At 41.6% G+C, this 22463-nt stretch overlaps 1 protein-coding gene across 1 annotated transcript in view; it reads right to left on the bottom strand.

The window, feature by feature from the left end:
* SRFBP1 (serum response factor binding protein 1) overlaps window positions 1-22463 on the bottom strand; it is a 172734-nt gene that overhangs the window by 83207 nt on the left and 67064 nt on the right. The window contains exons 2-3 of the mRNA XM_089673637.1: window positions 16825-16913; window positions 6607-6679 (exon numbers count right to left, since the gene is read on the bottom strand). Of these exons, the coding sequence (XP_089529763.1) occupies window positions 6607-6679; window positions 16825-16913 (162 nt within the window). The remainder of the gene's footprint in view (window positions 1-6606; window positions 6680-16824; window positions 16914-22463) is intronic.

Here is a 22463-nt window from a genome sequence, read left to right as displayed (position 1 = left end):
GAGCCTACTTGCTCCGACAGCAGCAGTATCCCCCTTGCCCTTATCAGTCTATGAGATCCCCTTACAAACATTTGAATTAACACCATACTTCTCTCTTGCTCATTAGAGAGCTTTGGGATATAAAAATTAAAGGAGGTCCCAGACACATTAAAATCCAAGGATATATTTAAGTGGATACAGCTTAATTATCTACTATCAGCATTCCCAAATAGGGTGATATTCATGGACCATAAAAAGTATGGGATCTTTACCATAGTCCTCTAATCACTAAGGGAGGTATCTAATGGTTTTACACTCACTTACAATCATGTTTGCAGTTGACAAACATTGTTTCATCTGAAATGGGTCTCATCTTTACAAAACAGGCATGGGGTATGACCTTCAGCTTTGTATAGCTTCTCACTGCAGCACACATTAGGAAACTGCCTTAAAGATTACACAGCAGTGGTATCTTACTCCATGTAGGCTGGCATACAAGTATCCTCAGACTTCCCCTGAAAGTTGGCGCAAATGTGGACAGAAAAAAAAAAAAAAAAAAAAAAAAAAGATACCATTGTGTGCCAAGATAGAAGGATCTCCCAATCCCAATGATCTTGATTTTAAAAGGGGGAAAAGTGCTGCAAGTTTCATTTTCACTTTTGTCCAGTATTTCAGCACAAACATTATATAAAGAAGGTCTATGTAAAAGGTACTGGGGTTTACTTACTAAAGGCAAAAATAATGTTCCCTTTGCATGGGAATTTTCCCCAGAGCTAAACGAATGAGATGAAGCTTCCACCATTAAATCATGTGCAAGCAAAAAAGCCCTTTTTTATTTTCTTTCAAAAACCTTCAGTGTGCAGCTCTCCCTCGGCCCCCACTAATACTTACATGAGCCCGATCTCGATCCAACAATGTGCACAAGAGCATCGGCTCTCCTGGATCAGACACAGTCAATCACAGCCACTGAGGAGGGAGCGGGGGGGCAGGGCTCCTGAGCCGCCATAGCAAGCGGCTTGCTCTGGGGGCATTTGGCAGGGGGGGTGGGCCAGGAGCGCAGGCGGAGGATCCGAAAAGTAGAGGATCAGGGCTGCTGTGTGCACAGAGCAGGTAAATATGACATGGTTGTAATTTTTTTCAATTTGTATCTTTACAATCACTTTGAATTTAAATTACAAGAGAGAGGTGGATAATGCCCTTACTTCACGTTGCTACATAGTAGAAATGATATATTCATCAAATCTACAAATTCTCTTAGTATGTATCTGAAAAGAACAACGTTGCTTTAAAATGAAATTCTAACATACTTTGCAGCCTAACTCCAGTCAAATTCTGTATTGGATGAAGTTGAGGAAGTGTTAAAACTTCAGTCAGGCTTTTATTTCTGTTACCCATAGGGGACATTTTCTTTCACTTCATGACCTTCAGTGCCACCAGGATGAGAAACGGAGAGAATGACTGTCACATGGAGAAAAATATTGTCAGGAAATCTAACTTCCCTAATCTACTAAAAAATGTCTTTGCACCCATTGGTCCCATCACTTTCTATCCTACCAGGAACTGAAGAAAATCTCCCCAGCAGGGGCACGGACACCATTAAAAGAGAAGTCCAGGAATAAAAAAAACAAATAAACATACATGCCCACCTAGGTGGATGCAGCATCGGCCTGATGCTGCATCTGCCACCCACTGCTTGTAGGACCAAGAACTGAGTGATCAAAGACTGCTGATTTTGGTCTTCAGTGAGCAGAAAGCCGTGACCGTTAGTCACTGGCTCTCTGTTTTGCCCCTCCAAGGTTCACTGGATCACTTAGCTGTGGAAGGGGCAGGAGCAGCTGGCTCAGACTCTTAATGGCTCACTGAGAGGCTGAGCCAGATGCCAGTCCAGTCATCTGGGTGGATCCCAACTTTAAAGTCGAGATCTCTGCAGAGCCTGGACCGGCTCAGTGGTGTCAGCTGACAGTGGACTTTAACCCAATGTCAGCTGAATACAGACCACAGGAGTGCAGAATTTAGGACACCCCACTGACCTACAGGAGACGTATGGCCAAAAGAGATTTGTCCCTACTTCTCTTTTAAAAACCAGACAGAGGCCCTTTGTGTTCCCTGCTCTATCCAAAATGAAATACAAATGTCTGCATGGAGTTGGGTACTAATCAGTCAACACATTTGCATGTTTCTATGATGGCTAACATTCAGTCCAGTGTCTGAAACTTTGGATAGTATATGTACCTACACTCACCCCTATATTGTGCGAACTATGGGCATGATAAGACATAAACTTCTATGGAAACTTTTTTGATTTAGACCCTACCAGCTACAACAGGCTGAGGATGAGTGGCTGCGTACAGAAACAATAATTCAAATCTTCACATGGATGGGTGTCAGCTTGATTTATGAAGACACATAAAAGTAAATCTGATTTCATAAAGACAGTTTTACAATGGAGATAATTTACATGGCCAGTTAACTAGACACAAATTGTGCTAAAAAAGTTTCTTGTTTAATGTTCAGCTAATAAATCAGTCTTAAATCATGTTAGGCACAGTTGCATACACACGTTTCAAGTAAAAAAAAGTAGCGTGCTCCATTCATCTGACTCACATTCCAATCTAATAAGAACATTCAGACAGGTCAAAAAGTGACTGCATTGACTGACAAGTCATAAGGACTTACATTAACACTTTAATTACAACAATTTTCAGACAATATCATCTATCATGATCGTGTAAATATTCCTCTCATGCTGAATGTTCCCTCGTTTCTCACTTACATTTTTAACTACAAAAATAAGTGGATCTAAGCAAGTTTAAAAGTTATGAACCCAAATTAACTGCATGGAAAATTTCTTTAAATACTTATAATCAACATCTAGCTTGGGCCTGGTGCTGTCAGGGCAGGGTCACGCACTGACTATGAGTGCAGCGCTAATTAGTATCTAATAGAACCGTAATACAATATATACTCAATCCCCAAAATAAATCCAAGATACTCAATACATATACAGTGTCATGCATGTATTCCCTCATGGGGAATATCTCGTGCAAAAACGTGAAAATAAAGTAATATATACTATAATAACATATATACTAATAATAAACAGTGCCACACAAAAAGTGCACAAAGGAATAAACGATAGTTCAAATACGAGAAAAGTCCAAAGTTAATAATAATAATACTGATGATGCTGTGCTTAATAATGAACTTCACACTCCACTCTTCATGCAAAATTATGTGCAGTGTACGTGATGCACACGTGACAATCCTTAACAGCCAAAATGCCCCCTCACCTCCTTCCTTAGACCCCAAGGGGCCAGCACGCTTTCAGGATCACACGATCCTATCAGTATGGATCACGCTCTAGAAAATATCTTCCTCCTCCAGCGTCCACCAGTTTAGCAGCCAGCTCCTCCCAGGGTCATAGTAAGACACAAGCAGAGACCCTCCATAGTGCAACCAGTAATTTTATTGGTAATAGGTATAAAAAGTAAATTTCCACTCACAAAACGATGAATCTTCCAGCCTCCTACCACATGGTATGGGTGTACTGCATGGGTAATACACAGGGTGTTCCAATATGGCCCCCACGCCGGAAATGACGTCATGATTACAGGAAGCTCCTCCCCACGTACCGACTAGTTGCGTCACGCCCACTTCGTGACTTCATCAGGGTGACCCTAAGGGTAGGAGTCCTTGTGAGCGCAGGAGGTTTTTTTTGTAATAGTCACGCACTGACTGACGTCAACCACCACCCACAGACCGGAGTCCTTCAGGGCGCGGAGTCTAAGTCGCAGGCTGCCCTTCACCAGGGCCCCTGATGGTGGGGATGGACTTGACGCAGCCAGGAACCAGGTCGCGGCCTCCGGGACACCCCAGCTGCGGTAATGGCCGCCGCCAATGGCGTGTAACTGGAAGGGACCAGATAGACAAAGAGTAGTTGGGCAGGCCGGGTCAATACCAACGGGACAAATGGTACAGAACGGTAGACAAGAATAACAGGTCACAGGCCGGGTTCAGCAACGGAAGGTCAGATCAATGGAAACCGCAGAGAATGGTCAGTCAAAAGCAGAGTCAGATTCCAGGAGAGCCACGAGTGTATAAACAGAGCTATAGTCACACTAACACACAAGACACGAATGCAAAGGGCACGTACGGACAACAGGCTTATATGTGATCAACTACACCCCCCTGGGGGATGGACCGCAGAGACTTGAAGGCATAAAAGACTCCCACCATGCTCTGCAGAAATCCAAGATGGATGCCAGCACATGGAGCAGCACAACCTCTGGGAAAAGGTAGGACCTTGACAGGTTCGCAGGGAAGGGCCCCCCCTTTGTTTTTTGTTTCTTTTCCCTCCTCCTCTTCTTCCCACACATAGCCTTTCTGTCCTATCATCCCTACTTTTGTCTCTTTCCCTTTGTGTGTTCCCTAGAGTGGGCATCTTGCATTGTTTGCCCATGCACCCTTTTTCCTCAACCAAACATGTAAAATCTTATGGTCCTTCCATATATTTGTTTCTGGGGACCCCTGTGTCCTATTATATTTTACGGCTCTTGAACCTTACCTAGGGACCCTCTGCCTTACTACATAGTAAGTTTCTGATTATTTGTCCTATGCTGTTGGTCATACTCCTGATCTGATTTTGCTGTGTCTATACTTTGGTACTAAAGATTGCGTAAAGACTGTGTATGCACATATTTATTTTCACTGTGTTTGTATGGGTACAGGGCACTGATAGCTCTGTATTTATTAAGACTGTCTGACATGTGCAACTCTATGGTTCTATTTAATAAAAACCTAGAATGAAAAAATACTCAGTCTGTGCCTGGGGTTTGCATGCTACCTCTACAGAGCTAGTGGTTTCATAATGGTAGAATGGGGGCCTATATAATAAGTCAAAGGAGGAAGGACTTTCATCTACTTTCCATTAAACAACAAAATAAAAAGATGGAAGCCAGCAGGTAACAAAATGTAAAAATATTGAATTTTAAGAACCCCCCACTCCAAATAAAAAAAAAACCTTCATGTAGAGAAAAAAGGCAAATAAATGCTTTCTTCCCTTCGTGAAGGAGCAGTGCAAAATGGATCAAAGATGGAAGACAAAAATATTACTTTACAAAAAGCAGGACTAAAGATGAAAAAGTAATTTTATGTAAGTTTAAAGCATAATTGTATTTTTTTTTTAAATCATGCAAAAAACACGCAATGTTCATGATATATAATCAAAGTCTTACACCTTGTTTGCTTTGTAAATCAGCTAAAGTAGAATAGCCTTTCTCCTACCAGTTTTCTCTTGAGAAGGACCAGCACTTTTTGAGTGTAACAACTGACTTGTGTACAATCAGCCTGCCCATAGATGGTTCAAATCTTTGCCGGTCCCTGCTGAACCAGTTGAGATGCAGCAACAAGCAGCAGCTCAACATGCCTCCTCCCACTTAGTCACAGCTACAGTTCTCCAATCAGCACAGCTCACACTCCCTGCTGATTGGAAAACCGTAACTCTTATTCAGCGGTGGCATAACAGACTCGGAGTTTAAATCTGGCGTATCGCAATTAAAACTTTTCTTTTATCTTTATCAATTGAAACTTTTTCTTAATGGATGTTATAGAAACACCTACACAAACAAGTTCCAGAAGATTACTTATAAATAGTGATCATTTAGGGAAAACTATTGCTAAGAGAAATAGGTAGGATACAATTGCTGACCAGTCTGTTGAAAATGCTAATTTCCTGGCTTCGAACTATAATATTTCTAGTTCCCTGACCCGGAATAAGTTTGCTGATCAGGTTTTCTACATTCACTTATTGCATGCTTTGTCCTCGTCAGAGATCTAAAAATACTAAAGCCAGAGAGCCAGGCAATTAGCATTTTCAAAAGGATGTCAGCATATGTTATTATACAATTCTATCAGTACAGGTGTCTGCTAAATCGTGTAGCAGTCAGATGGTCAGATCTGATTTCCAAAAGTTTACATCGGGTCTAATGTTTGCATATAAGGGTATACAAAGAAAAAATAAAATAATTTTATATCTGTCTTTAGCTTTATGTAAACTTACTGGCACTGCCATAAATGCTAGTCAAGAGTGTACACAGGGAACAGCTTCAGTATGTTATGCAGACCAAATGTGTTTGAGAGAATTATGATAGAACAGCGTGAGGTCCTTATCTTCAGACAGGAAAGCTATTATGTCTTCGGTGTACTTCACATAGGCTTATTCCAAACACTACAACTTTTCCTGAGCTCTGGGCACAAAACTAGGTTGTGACAACATCTTTGAAAAATGTATGAAGGAGTGGCTATAAAAAGGGCATGATGTCACCATACAACTCTGCATTCCCAGTCTAAGTCTAATAAGGCAGGAACTTTCCTCATTTTCCTGTGGACTTAAAGCAAATACTCCATACCTAAAGAAGTGCTTGAATACCTAAGCAAACTTACATTTAGCTTGGCAAGCACATATGCCAAATAGGCTCATATCACAGAAGAAATATGGAAAAAGGTTGGATCAGAACAGTTTTAATGTTCCAGATGATCTGTAAGTTTGGCAAGACTGAATACAAGCGATATAGCACAATGAGGGGATAACTTGTTGAGTCACAAAAGTACAAGTACATACATACATACCTTGATAGTGTGAATTTCTTCAAGAAGCCGCTGTGCCCGTCTCTGATTCTTTTGAATTAACTCCTCTGTTCCCCTGATGACATGATGTAAAGAAATCAGTTTTAACTCTATCTTTAAAATGAATGGGATAACAATCATGTGGTCAGAATATGTATCAATTAAGGTGGCACCCAAGTTCAGCAGAGAACAGTTTTGATCCAGTATGATTTGACATGATGATTATGTACCAAGATTAGACACTTATACACACAGGCTTCAGTTTGTATAATAGCAGTGCGTACAGCAAAATTTAAAAAAGCATTTCAGACAGCATTCCTGAAAACTGAAAAGCAACTTCAGCTTCAGTGTGTGAGTATAACCTGAGCAGAGGACTGATCAATTAGACTGGCTGCTGCTAGCAAAATCACAAATGTGTACCAGTGAACAAATGTGTGAGTGCAGACATAAAAATTGCTGCACTGCCTCTCCCAAAAACTACTTTAAATAATTAAATAAATGAATGAACTCCCTACTACAAAAAAAGATCCCCACAAATGTGCATGTGCTATAATGCCCCATGGGCTGGCAATTATATCTCTCCTCCCCAGTGACTAAATCCCAAATAAACCAATAAGTAAATACAAGGTGCTTAAAGGACAATAGTGCTAAAAATAGCACATATACAATGCCATGAAACAGAGCAGGGCCCTCAATCCCCTCATGTTTTGCATTGTATTGGTATTGTTCTGTCACATGTTCTGTCCCCCTTTGTAATGTACAGCGCTGAGTGAACTATTGGCACTTTATAAATACTGTATAATAATACTGTATAATATATATATATATATATATATATATATATATATATATATATATATATATACACATATACACACACACATGCACATACATACACAGTATCTCACAGAAGTGAGTACACCCCTCACATTTTTGTAAATATTTTATTATATCTTTCCATGTGACAACACTGAAGAAATGACACTTTGCTACAATGTAAAGTAGTGAGTGTACAGCTTGTATAACAGTGTAAATTTGTTCTCCCCTCAAAATAGTGTAAATTTGTTCTCCCCTCAAAATAACGCAACACACTGTCATTAATGTCTAAACCGCTGGCAACAAAAGTGAGTACACCCCTAAGTGAAAATGTCCAAATTGGGCCCAATTAGCCATTTTCACTCCCCGGTGTCATGTGACTCAGAGTTACAACGACTCAGGTGTGAATGGGGAGCAGGTGTGTAAAATTTGGTGTTATCGCTCTCACTCTCTCATACTGGTCACTGGAAGTTCAACATGGCACCACACGGCAAAGAACTCTCTGAGGATCTGAAAAAAAAGAATTGTTGCTCTACATAAAGATGGCCTAGGCTATAGGAAGACTGCCAAGACCCTGAAACTGAGCTGCAGCACGGTGGCCAAAACCACACAGCAGTTCAACAGGACAGGTTACACTCAGAACAGGCCTTGCCATGGTCGACCAAAGAAGTTGAGTGCATGTGCTCAGCGTCATATCCAGAGATTGTCTTTGGGAAATAGATGTATGAGTGCTGCCAGCATTGCTGCAGAAGTTGAAGGGTTGGGGGGCCAGCCTGTCAGTGCCCAGACCATACGCCGCACACTACATCAAATTGGTCTGCATGTCTGTTGTCCCAGAAGGAAGCCTCTTCTAAAGATGATGCACAAGAAAGCCCACAAACAGTTTGCTGAAGACAAGCAGACTAAGGACAAGGATTACTGGAACCATGTCCTGTGGTCTGATGAAACCAAGATAAACATATTTGGTTTAGATGTTGTCAAGCGTGTGTGGTGGCAACCAGGTGAGGAGTACAAAGACAAGTGTGTCTTGCCTACAGTCAAGCATGGTGGTGGGAGTGTCATGGTCTGGGGCTGCATGAATGCTGCCGATACTGGGGAGCTACAGTTCATTGAGGGAACCATGAATGCCAACATATATTGTGACATGATCTCCTCCCTTCGGAGACTGGGCAGCAGGACAGTATTCTAAAATGATAACCCAAAACACACCTCCAAGATGACCACTGCCTTGCTAAAGAAGCTGAGAGTAAAGGTGATGGACTGACCAAGCATGTCTCCAGACCTAAACCCTATTGAGCATCTGTGGGACATCCTCAAATAGAAGGTGGAGGAGCGCAAGGTCTCTACCATCCACCAGCTTCGTGATGTCGTCATGGAGGAGTGGAAGAGGACTCCAGTGGCAACCTGTGAACTCCATACCCAAGAGGGTTAAGGCAGTACTGGAAAATACTGGTGGCCACACAAAATATTGACACTTTGGCCCAATTTGGACATTTTCACTTAGGGGTGTACTCACTTTTGTTGCCAGCGGTTTAGACATTAATAGCTATGTATTGAGTTATTTTGAGGGGACAGCAAATTTACACTGTTATACAAGCTGTACACTCACTACTTTACATTGTAGTAAAGTGTCATTTCTTCAGTGTTGTCACACGAAAAGATATAATAAAATATTTACAGAAATGTGAGGGGTGTACTCACTTCCGTGAGATACTGTATATATATTAAAGTCCCAATAATAGTGCAAATATGTAAAAGTTCCAAAAAAATTGAAAATTGAAAGTTCAAAAAAACCCCCATCTACATCCGGTATGAATATTAAGTGATACAGTAGTAAATCTTCTTATCCATAGCATTTCTCTGTGTGTAGTGCTCCAATTACCGTATTTTCCGGCGTATAAGACGACTTTTCAACCCCTGAAAAGTCGGGGGTCGTCTTATACGCTGGTGCGAGCCGGTGTCAGGGCAGCACTTTTTCGAGGGGCGCGGCGCCGCCCCCCCTCCTCCTCCTCCAACAGACACCAAGTACAGGGGTGGGCAGAGGGGCTGCTGTACCTTACCTGGCTCCGGTCCCACGACGATCCGGTCCAGGAAGCGTGGCTGCTCCTTCTTTCAGTTCAGCCGCTCGATGGTCACGCGGCAGCTCGGCTCCGCCTTCTCACCGGTGATTGGGCGCCAGCACTGGAAAGGCACACAGGCGACCAATCACCTGCGAGGAGGCGGAGCCGAGCGGCCCCGCGAAAATCGAGCGGCTGCACTGGAAGAAGGAGCAGCCGCTCCTCTCCCCCACTGACACCAACGATGGGGCACTATTCCTCCTCCACACTGACACCAACGATAAGGCACTGTTCCTCCCCCACTGACACCAACGATGAGGCACTGTTCTCCCCACTGATACCAATGATGGGGCACTATTCCTCCTCCCCACTGACACCAATGATGGGGCACTATTCTCCCCACTGACACCAATGATGGGGCACTATTCTTCCCACTGACACCAATGATGGGACACTATTCCTCCCACTGATACCAATGATGGGGCACTATTCCTCCCACTGATACCAATGATGGGGCACTATTCTCCCCACTGACACCAATGATGGGGCGCAATTCCTCCCACTGACACCAATGATGGGGCGCAATTCCTGCCACTGATACCAATGATGGGGCGCTATTCCTCCCACTGACACCAATGATGGGGTGCTATTCCTCCCACTGACACCAATGATGGGGTGCTATTCCTCCCACTGATACCAATGATGGGACACTATTCCTCCCACTGACACCAATGATGGGGCACGATTCTTCCCACTGACACCAATGATGGGGCACGATTCTTCCCACTGACACCAATGATGGGGCACTATTCCTCCCACTAACTAATGATGGGGCACTATTCCTCCCACTGACTAATGATGGGGCACTATTCCTCACACACTGACACTAATGATGGGGCACCATCATTGGTGTCAGTGGGAGGAATAGTGCCCCATCATTGGTGTCAGTGGATGAAATAGTGCCCCATCATTGGTGTCAGTGGGAGGAGTAGTGCCTCATCATTGGTGTCAGTGGGAGGAATAGCACCCCATCATTGGAATACCATACTGAAATAGCATACCATATTGAAATCAAATCTGATGTTTTTTCATTTTTATTTGGTGTGCGTTGGAAGAGGGGTAGTCTTATACGGCGAGTATAGCTCAAACCCTGTATTTTAACAGGAAGAGTAGGGGGTCGTCTTATACGCCCAGTCGTCTTATACGCCGGAAAATACGGTAGTGCTCCCCCTCCAGAGCTCTACTAACCACAGATAATTAATCACCTGGAATGGTAGGTCAAATATCGCATGAGATGTTGCAGCGCTCTCCTGCAGGAAAGTTAGCCGTACGTGTGGACTTGACACCTCTATAAGCTGATGACAGACTCCATAGTATAAACACCTCTAGATCAATCGTTTGCAACAAAACTCCTCCAGAACCTCCATAGTACTCATAAAAACCAAACGATTGATCTAGAGGTGTTTCTAAGTTTTCTATTGAATTAAGATCCGGGGATTGGGCTGGCCACTTGATAACGTCAATCTTGTTGGTCTGGAACCAAGATGTTGCACGTTTACTGGTGTGTTTGGGGTCGTTGTCTTGTTGGAACACCCATTTCAAGGGCATTTCCTGTTCAGCATAAGGCAGCATGACCTCTTCAAGTATTCTGATGTATTCAAACTGATCCATGATCCCTGGTATGTGATAAATAGGCCCAACACTGTAGTATGAGAAACATCCCCATATCATGATGCTTGCGCAACCTTGCTTCACTGTCTTCAAAGTGTACTGTGGCTTGAATTCAGTGTTTGGCGGTTGTCTGACAAACTGTCTCCGGCCACTAGACCCAAAAAGAACAATCTTACTTTCATCAGTCCACAAAATGTTGCGCCATTTCTCTTTAGGCCAGTCAATGTGCTCTTTGGCAAATTGTAACCTCTTCAGCACGTCTTTTTTTCCAACAGTGGGACTTTGCGGGGGCTTCTTTCAGATAGTTTGGCTTCATATAGGCATCTTCTAATTGTAACAGTATTCACAGGTAACTTTAGACCTTCTTTGATCTTCCTGGAGCTGATTGTTGGCTGGGTCCTTGCCATTTTGGCTATTCTTCTATCCATTTGAATGGTAGTTTTTCGCTTTCTTCCACGTCTTTCAGGTTTTGGTTGCCAATATAAAGCATTTGCGATCATTTTAGCTGAGCAGCCTATCATTTTCTGCACTTCTTTATATGTTTTCCCTTCTCCAATCAACTTTTTAATCAAGGTACGCTGTTCTTCTGAACAATGTCTGGAACAACCCATTTACCTCAGAATTTCAGAGAGAAATGCACTGTAACCAGCATGTACAACATTTGCCGCTTTCCTTCCTTAAATAAGGGCAATAATATCCACCTGTTCTTCAAAGAATGAATGACCTCACTAATAGAACTCCACACTGCTATTATTTTGAACATGCCCCTTTCAATTAGTGATTCAATTACACAGAATCAGCAGCATGTATGTCATGACTGTTGGGTCTGTTGGATTTCTATTACTCTACTATACCTGCTAGTAAATTATTTGCCACGTAGAAATATCATTTCTACCAAAAACAGTGATTGATCAGGTTAGTGATGTCTGACTGCTATTATTTTGAACACAACTGTGTATGTATATATATATATATATATATATATATATATAGTTTTACACAATTTCAAGGCATTGTATATGTGCTATTTTAGCACGATTGTCGTTTAAGCACCTTGTATTTACTTATTGGTTTATTTGGGATTTAGCCACTGGAGATGAGGGATATAATTGCCAGCCCACGGGCATTATAGCACATGTACATTTGTGGGGACACTTTGTGTAGTAGGGAGTTCATTCATTTATTTAATGAATTATGTAAAGTAGTTTTTGGGAGAGGCAGCGCAATTTCTATGTTTCTACTTCAGCTTGGAGATGTTCAACACAGATCTCAATGGAAATGTAGGCTGTAAATTTAAACAAGCTGCTATAAAGCTTCAGTAAGAGACACATATTGGTGCAAAGTGGTAGCATTCATTCTGCCATTCCAGTGCACCGTGCATTGCAATGCGCTGCAAAAAATTCTGCATGCACGATTATTTAGCACTTGAGCTTTTCACGTATCACAATAAGCTGGTTTGAATAAATCCCAAGCTTCAAGTGTTACTATACCCAGGACCCTGCATTCATTATATCTGGTCTCCAACAGTACACAGAAGATGGGAATGCAATTATTTTAGTAAATATAGACTGCTAAATACCTTTTCACATCAGCAGTTAGAGAAGTATTGTGACTTCTATCAGTGTCCAGCAGAGCACTGGTTAAAGATTGTAGGAGGAGTTTTCTCTAGGAGGATGTAGAACCCCTGCCCTCTGTCTGGCCTTGTGCTGATCACATGCACCCTCCAAAGAAAAAAAAAACCTCTCTAGACTACACACCAAATTGAGCATGTGCAGTGTCTCCACACGATATGTCTTATCAGGAGATAAGAGGTAGACACTGGAAACAGGGGTTCATCAGAGAAGTCAGGATCAAACAGCATTTTTACACAATGCAGAGGATTAACCCTTAGGTTTTTACATTGAGTATAACAAGCATGCTTTTCTGCATATACAGACTGATTTTACTGTTGTTGGTTTAGTAACACTTTCAGTACTACTTGAAATCTGAAGTCTGCCAGCAGCATTTTTAAATGACAAAGCTGTCAGGTGCTTGCTAAAATCTTTGCAAATATTTAGTAAAAGTTTATTTTGCACACTGTTCATATGCAAATGAAAGCCTGTTTGTATAATTCCTCTTTTTGTTAACCAGGACATTTTGCTCCCATCCCTCTGTCAGGCCTTGGAACTATGGAAGGAGACTTCCCCTTATTATCTAGATGAAATCTGAGCTTTGCAAGTCTACCTTAGAGCCACTGTCTCCATTAGAAAGACTGACTCACTCTTTGTCAACCCTGGTGGTCCCTGTGAAGTGAAACCAGCTTCATGGTCTACCTTGGTGGCTCAGACAAATCATTCAAGCTCACAGTGTTAAGGATCCAGTTTCACCCTTTCCTGTCAAGGTGCATTCTAATAGATCTGCAAGTGCTCCTTGAGCGTTTTAGCATTAAACTCCTCGGCGGTATGATTCTTTCCGATTTTTTGTGCTGAAAGCGGTACCATTTATTTGCATGGAAATATGTAGTTTTTTATTGTAGGCTGTAATTTTTAGGAATAACTCACTGAAATCTGTCCGAACAAGAGTCTAGTAAACATTCCGGGTATGATAAAACTTGAAAGACGAAATCATAAATTATAATTTAATAAATAATCATAAAAAATAATAATATAATAAATGTAATTCAATAATATAATCAAACCAAAAACACTGAAATTTGAAATACAGAGGCAAATTCGCACATCGCTGAGCAAAGTCGCAAAATCGTTTTCAGTGTCTGATGATGAATTTCCCCACGAATCATCACTCAATTCTGCAAGTGGTTCTGATTTACTATCGCTGTTCTCTAGCTGGTCTAAAACCGCTTTTGACGTAAAGGGACGCTTTTTGGACGCCATGGACTTTTCTAAGTTTCCAGGCAGAAAGAACAGTCAAAATGCAGGCAGGGCACAGGACAAAGCAGTAGGGACAAAATATATGTGAAATGCATTGAAACAGCAATGACAGCAAAAATGACATTTTTTAAAAATTTCAAATTTGCCGCCGTACATCCCGACGTCACAGGGACTGGAACACGGAAGCCGGATGCCGACATCGGCCGGAGGAGATGGCCGGGGACGCTGCAGGGGACACATCGCAGGAGCGAAGGACAAGGTAAGTGCTGCAGGGACTCCCTGAGCAACCCCGCATGGTAAGCCCGAGTGTAGCTCGGGGTTACTGCTCTTGGTACTCAAATTTTACCCCGAGCTACACTCGGGAAAACCGCTAAGGAGGTTAAGCAACTGTTACCCAGATTTTCAAGGCTGCCACCTAATCTTCTTTTCACATGTTCTCTATGTTTAACTTGGTGGATGCTAAGGCCTTTTCTAATGCCAGCTTGGAGCGTAAGGTCCTTTAAGTGGCTGTTTGCGCTGCAGGCAGTCTCCAGTTTACTTATGTTTGGGCCTGTTAGTATTGTGTTTGCTGTCTTGCCCATCCCTCAACTGGATTTCTTTTAGACATCCCAAATGTCTCTGAATTCTTTTTCCTCAATGAACTAAAAAGAATACAGGAATTTCATACTCCGTGTTTATGACCTCGCACTTGGCACGACACTGCTTTGTTACAAAACTGGGGCAAAAACATGGGATTGAGAGGGGTTATAACAGACTGGTAACTGTTTTTATTTGTGTGTAAAACCTCCTTTAGGTTGCAATATAACCCAAATGTCTCCTATTTCCCTTCAATGACCTCGGAGAAAAGGATTTTATGGTGAGTGCAAAAATCCAGTTTTTACACTTTTCCTAGAGAGTGAGAAAAAAAAAACCTAATGCTAATGGAGCTTGAGGAAGCCTTACATGGCAGAGTTTCTCAGACACCCTCCAACACCTCCCACCAACAGTCAGTTTAAATTACAGAATGTACAATTAAAAAAAAAATTAAGTAAACCAACAGATGTAGCCTGTAAACTATACAATGTACTGTGTGTTCAAAAGTACTTGGCAGCATTTGATAATAACACAAACATAAACATGTGTGATCCACTGCTGATACAGAGCTGATGTTATCTTGGCTTATTACTGCTGTCATAACGTAGTGTTTGTGAATTATTATATGCTTTCGTTAAAAAGAAATATGTTGTGTCCCCTATGTGGCCTGTGACTTAGGGAACTAGCTATAGAAGGGTCTCATCAAAATGTAGTTTTTTCACTGTTTAATTCAATCGTTAAATATTTTTTCAGCTACGTAACTATTTTTAAAGTCTTCTATAACTCTAAAATGACTAGGATATGTGTTGATGTACTTTGAATATTTGACGTAAAAACCCTGTACAAATTCTCTCACCTTCTATTTATTATACCCAAGCACAGACCTTAAAGTGGAACTACACTGCACCTGAGCACCATAAACCAAAAAAAAAATTTTATTCATTTTTAATATTCAAAGCAAACTCCCACATCCATCCATGTCTTCATGCTTTATTTTGCTGAGAAATCACTTTGAAAAACACTTCCTTTAATTTATGCCTGTGGCTATCTTGAGTAAGGGCAGACAATTCATTTACTCCCTGGAATCTATCTGCCCTTAGCTCAGGCATGCATGCAGGTGTGTTTAGCTAAGAAAACCCCTCCTTTCCTCCTAAAGGAACCTGAAATGTATGGTGTCATTTGCCTAGGCATGAAAACCAACAAATAACTGAAGAATGTAAAAAAAAAAAGGTTAAAAACAAGTAAATATGACATATTTCCTCCCTATATACTAATGCTAGCAAGCATAAGGATTAAAAATAGTCAATGCTGATTGAAAGAGTGAAGTTCCACTTTAAGCTGGCCATAGAGGATCAAAATATGGCTGGTTCAGCAGGGACCGGTTTCTTTCAGAGCATGGCCCTCCCTGCTTGACAGATGTCACTAGAATGTTGGAAAAAAGTTTGTTGATCAGCAGCTGCATCTGTCAGAGTACAAGGTCCTGGGAGGGGTGGGGGATTTCCTCTGTGCACCTTGCTTGCACAGCTCACCTACGAAGGGGTCCTGCGTGGCACCAAAATAATGCACTTTACCGCTATGATGTGTTCACTTTAATAAAACACTTGGATGCTATCTAGAGGATCCATGCTGTGCTGGCAATATATGTCTGGACTGCCCTGTGACATAAAACTCAAAGCAATCTATTATGCAAATACCAAACTGGGAAACTGCTTCCTGTGCCTATATAATAGTTATTCAAGCCACTCATTATGGTTAAGGATCAATGGGTACACAAGGGTGGGGGAAGCCTTTAAGTTGGCTTCCCAAATTTATTTGCATATTAGAGGGACAGGTTTCAGGCTTCCCATAAAGCTCTAGAAGATATGGAGGAATGCAGGTAAGGAGAGTGCATGTCTGCTTTTCATGCCTGTCAAAAAACATTGCATTTTACCGTGGTGATGTGATCACTTTAATAAAATGCTTGGATGTTATCTTGAGGATCCATGATGTTGCTAGTCTCCTGCTGGTGGTTTACCTCTTGCCTACTCTAGGAATGTTTGCAATGGAAACATTACATATGAATCCAGGGCAGTCAAAAAGACATTAAAAAGTGCATGTAAGCACAGAATATTGTCTGTCTGCTAATACTGAAGTTTTCCATCAATTAAAAAAACTATATATTACAAATAGGCAAGCTAAAATTACTACTATACAGATTATATACACAGCATAACATACAACAATTAAAAACTAACTTTTTTGATTTCAGTTTTGAAATGTTTCTTGTAAGCTTTCGAATAGTGAGGACTTTAACCTTCTTCACATCTTTCCGCATCTTCACTACCTGTGAAGACAAAGAATATTTAGACAAAATATAAGCATTGTGGCTAAAAAAATATTGCATATAAAAAAAAGCATCATTTGACCAAAATGTGAAATAATGTGAACATATTAAAACATACATATATATATATACATATATATATATATATATATTTTATTTATTACAGGTACTTATATAGCGCCATCAATTTACGCAGAGCTTTACATATATATATTGTACATTCACATCAGCCCCTAACCCTCAAGGGGCATATATATATATATATATATATATATATATATATATATATATATAAAATGTATATATACACAACTGAATGAGGCCCCTTTCATACAAGCGGAATCTGTTCAGTCACGTTTCTGCTAACAAAAATTGATTCAGTTTACATCAGTTAACATCCATCTTCTGTTAAAAGTAAGTTATCGAGCGCTGGGTGAAGCATATAATAGCTGCTGGCATATGAAGGTACCTCAAAAACCAATAGAAATTATGAGTAGAATAAATATGCAGCGCTAATGACATATAAAACACATTGAAATCACAATAAATCACACTGAGGTCTGATGAAGTGTATGGACACGATACGTGTCAGGGAAGTGCCCCTAACTATTGTACATGTACCACAAGGCCAGCTGTGGAGACAGCCGGCGGCTCTTTGTTTGATTTATGAAACTGATGTAAGTTGTATTTTATTTACTCTTGATGTTACCCTTGAATAAAGACGTATTACACTATTGGAGGCCTTCTCTGCGGGCTCTTTATTCCTCTGGGAGCCTTTGTCTTGAAGGTGCTTGCTGTGGCTTGGAACTGTGCATGGACCCCCCCTGGTGGCTGTGACTGACATCTCTGGAGACTGGATGTTTTACCTAAATGGATGACACCTAGTGGTTACTACATTGATGACACCATTCCTTTCCAGTACCACACATCCAGAGCACCAGGAGCAGGTCTTATATGCTCCATGCGCATTAATTTGCGCTATCTGGTTAGTGCAATGTTTGTCCATTTCCACTATCACGAAAGCCACAAGCTTGTTATATTGTGTATCTTCTGACTATGTGCACGCATCACTTTAATCATTCCAGCTCATAGAGACTCAGCACTTTACATAGTGTGTTTTAATGTGATTTTATTGTGGCTTATATCATCCATTTCCACCGTCACGAAATCCACAAGCGTACTTTATTACGTATCTTTTGACTATATGCACATATTATGTAATCACTCCAGTTTACAAACATTCATCTTCTGTTTAGTTATATTCTGTTTACATCAGTTTTTTAAACGGAATTAAGATGCAGACTTGTTCCGTTTAAAAATCAGACCTTAATGGATGTGAATGAGAAAAAGATGTAAATGAACAGACAGAATGCCACAAACAAACCAGGATCAAAACATATCTCACAGTTTCACCTAAAGCCCAACTCCGGGCTGCGTTTAGATATACCCATGCAGTGGAGTCCTGCCCCCATCTGCCCTTTCCCCTGCACTGCATGGGTTAAGTGCTCGTGTGGCTAGGGAGAACTACTTGACAAATTCCTCAATCCCCAAGCACTCTCCTTTGCTTTACAACATTCTGGGCTGTGGGTGGGCCCTTGCTGTTATCTTGTACAATGCAGCACCGCTGGTCCTGCATTGTATGTGATGACATGAAACCTACAACCAGCCAGGCAGAGAAGTGAAAAGGCTTTGGGAGACCAGTTGCACAAAGAGGAGGAAGCCTGTGGAAGTGAGTGATAAAGTAAGTAGTGTGTAGGTAATCCCTCTCCCCCCACCAAGCAAGTATTTTTATTTGTCTTTTTATTTTGGGGGGGGGGGGGGATGTGTATTACTGTATTTTAGAGTGTATGAGACAGTTATTTATGGCACATGCCTTTCTGGCAACAGCAGCAAGGTTTTGTTCTACAATACTCATCTCCTCTCCCCTATAGACGTGCCTCTCAACAATTGACCCAGTACTGGTGTCTTACAGGTTGAATTCCACCCACTTCCGCTGTGCCTCTGGGAGTGCATCATCATCAGGATATGTATAAACATATATGAAATTGCTTGTCACAATTGGATGCATTCATAGATAACTATCTATGACTGTTGGTGCGGTCTACCCTCTGAAAATGTTTGTCTTTTGGGCTGTACCTCAGGTTTGCATGTTTAATCCATACTGGGACACGGACACACACACTTCTTGGGACACTAAACTACAAAATACTAATAAACAAAAATTCAACTACAGGTGAGAGTCTAATTATTCAGTAAACATATGTCCAGCAGACAGCTGATTATAAAACTATATAACTAAACAAAGAAACCCCCTTCCCATTTCATGCTGTCAGCAATGGCACCATATGGAAGAGAAATGTCATAAGGCCTGAGAAAGAAAATAATTGCTTTACACAAGAAAGATTAAGGCTACAAGAAGTTCAGCAAAGCTTTACTTATCGGTCAGAATACTGCCGCAAATGTGATACAAAAATTTAGCAAAGTGGAACTGCAACCATCTCACAGAGACATCCAAATCATCCATGGAAGTTAACACCTTGACAGGAGCATCTTCTCATGAGAAGGGTTGAAGAAAATCGCCATGCAAGTTCACTGCAGTTAGCTAAAGAAGTAGAAAGCCAAACTGGAGTGATTGTTTCTCATGACACAATATGGTGTACACTGCAGAGAAATGGCATGCATAGGTGTTGTCCAAGAAGGAAGCCTCTCGCAAATCCCATACACAAAAAAGCCCACCTAGAATTTGCCAGGGACCGTGCTGAAAAAGAAGAAGACTATTGGGTTTCTGTACTCTGGAGCGATGAGACCAAGATAAATGTTTTTGGAACCGATGGCTTCAAAACTGTATGGCGTTGCAAAGGTGAGGAGTACAAAGAAAACTGCATGGTGCCTACAGTGAAAAATGGTGGTGGCAGTGTCCTTCTGTGGGGCTGCATGAGTGCTGCTGGTGTTGGGGAGCTGCATTTCATTGATGGTATCATAAATTCACAGATGTACTGCTCTATATTCAAAGAGAAGATACTACCATTACTCTGTGCCCTTGGTCGTCGTGCACTTTTCCAACATGACAATGGTCCAAAACATACATCTAAGGCCACTGTTGCATTTCTGAAGATCAGGATGAAAGTGATTCAGTAGACAAGTATGTCTCCTGATCTGAACCCAATCGAACGCCTATGGGGAATTCTGGACACAAGTTGAGCATCACTCTCCATCCAGCATCCAGGCTCTAAAAGTGGTCATTCCTGAAGAATGGAAAAAGATAGATGCTGCAATACATTGCCAACTTGTTCACTCCATGCCTAGAAGACTTGGTACTGTCCTTACAAATCATGGAGATCATACAAAATACTAGATGGAGTAGTTTTTGTTGTGGGACGTATTCCTTTTTTCATCAACTAATTTGTGTAAAACGGAAGATTTTGCAATCTAAGTTATGTAATGCACCTTACTTTCATGTAATGAGCTAAACAAATGTTCTATAAAACTATAAAAAGTTTTATCAAACTTTTGGAAAATGTTCTTGTGTATAGTGATTAAAATCGTACTTTTATAGTGAGCACTGTATGTGTATACTGTATATACAGACACACACACACACAGTGGGGCAAAAAAGTATTTAGTCAGCTACCAATTGTGCAAGTTCTCCCACTTAAAAAGATGAGAGAGGCCTGTAACTGGCATCATAGGTAGACCTCAACTATGAGAGACAAAATGAGAAAAGAAAACCAGACAATCACATTGGCTGATTTGGAAAGAATTTATTTGCAAATTATGGTGGAAAATAAGTATTTGGTCACCTACAAATAAGCAAGATTTCTGGCTCTCACAGACCTGTACCTTCTTCTTTAAGAGGCTCCTATGTCCTGCACTCATTACCAGTATTAATGGCACCTGTTTGAACTTGTTATAAGTATAAAAGACCCCTGTCCACAACCTCAAACAGTCACACTCCAAACTCCACTATGGTGAAGACTAAATAGCTGTCGAAGGACACCAGAAACAAAATTGTAGACCTGCACCAGGCTGGGAAGACTGAATCTTCAATAGGCAAGCAGCTTGGTGTGAACAAATCAACTGTGGGAGCAATAATTAGAAAATGGAAGACATACAAAACCACCGATAATCTCCCTTGATCTGGGGCTCCACGCAAGATCTCACCCCGTGGGGTCAAAATGATAACAAGAACAGTGAGCAAAAATCCCAGGACCACATGGGGGGACCTAGTGAATGACCTGCAGAGAGCTGGGACCAACGTAAGAAAGGCTACCATCAGTAACACACTACGCCGCCAGGGACTCAGATCCTGCAGTGCCAGACGTGTCCCCATGTTTAAGCCAGTACATGTCCGGGCCCGTCTGAAGTTTGCTAGAGAGCATTTGGATGATCCAGAAGAGGATTGGGAGAATGTCATATGGTCAGATGAAACCAAAATAGAACTGTTTGGTAAAAACACAACTCGTCGTGTTTGGAGGAGAGAGAATGCTGAGTTGCATCCAAAGAACACCATACCTACTGTGAAGCATGGGGGTGGCAACATCATGCTTTGGGGCTGTTTCTCTGCAAAGGGACCAGGACAACTGATTCATGTACAGGACAGAATGAATGGGGCCATGTATCGTGAGATTTTGAGTGCAAACTCCTTCCATCAGCAAAGGCATTGAAGATGAAACGTGGCTGGGTCTTCCAACATGACAATGATCCCAAACATACCGCCCGGGCAACGAAGTAGTGGCTTCATAAGAAGCATTTCAAGGTCCTGGAGTGGCCTAGCCAGTCTCCAGATCTCAACCCCATAGAAAACCTTTGGAGGGAGTTGAAAGTCCGTGTTGCCTAGCGACAGCCCCAAAACATCACTGCTCTAGAGGAGATCTGCATGGAGGAATGGGCCAACATACCAGCAACAGTGTGTGCCAACCTTGTGAAGACTTACAGGAAACGTTTGACCTCTGTCATTGCCAACAAAGGATATATAACAAAGTATTGAGATGAACTTTTGATATTGACCAAATACTTATTTTCCACCATAATTTGCAAATAAATTCTTTCCAAATCAGCCAATGTAATTGTCTGGATTTTTTTTCTCATTTTGTCTCTCATAGTTGAGGTCTACCTATAATGCCAATTACAGGCCTCTCTCATCTTTTTAAGTGGGAGAACTTGCACAATTGGTGGCTGCAGTTCCTCTTTGGTTTGTTAAGCCCGTTCTGGGACCTGTGGCCTGGAGATTTCTAAGTGATTTGGGAGGGATGAAATCTCCAATCCTGGGTCCGTGTTTTCAGAGCTCCCAGCACACTGATTGCACAGGTGTGTGCAGGCCTTTTTTGTAGAGGCTTAACCATGATTCTGGGATCCACCCCGGCAGACAGGAGGTCACTGCCTTGGAGTCAGGTGGGCTTCACCTAGGAGAGGTGGAAGCCAGAGTACATGTGTGCTAGTGGCTAGCTGTGTGTGAAACAGCCATTTTGGAAAGAGTCTGCAGGAGACAGACATAAATCTGTGTACAAGCCAGGAGGCTGAATATTTGTTTCATTTGTTTGGTGGGGGATA

Source organism: Staurois parvus, unplaced genomic scaffold (genome assembly GCF_062004578.1).
Source record: "Staurois parvus isolate SC_StPar_1 unplaced genomic scaffold, SC_StPar_1.0 ptg000004l, whole genome shotgun sequence".
NCBI classification, from domain to species: Eukaryota; Metazoa; Chordata; class Amphibia; order Anura; family Ranidae; genus Staurois; species Staurois parvus.
The sequence above is the reverse complement of the archived record's forward strand: the minus strand, read 5'-3'. Positions and strand labels throughout refer to the sequence as shown.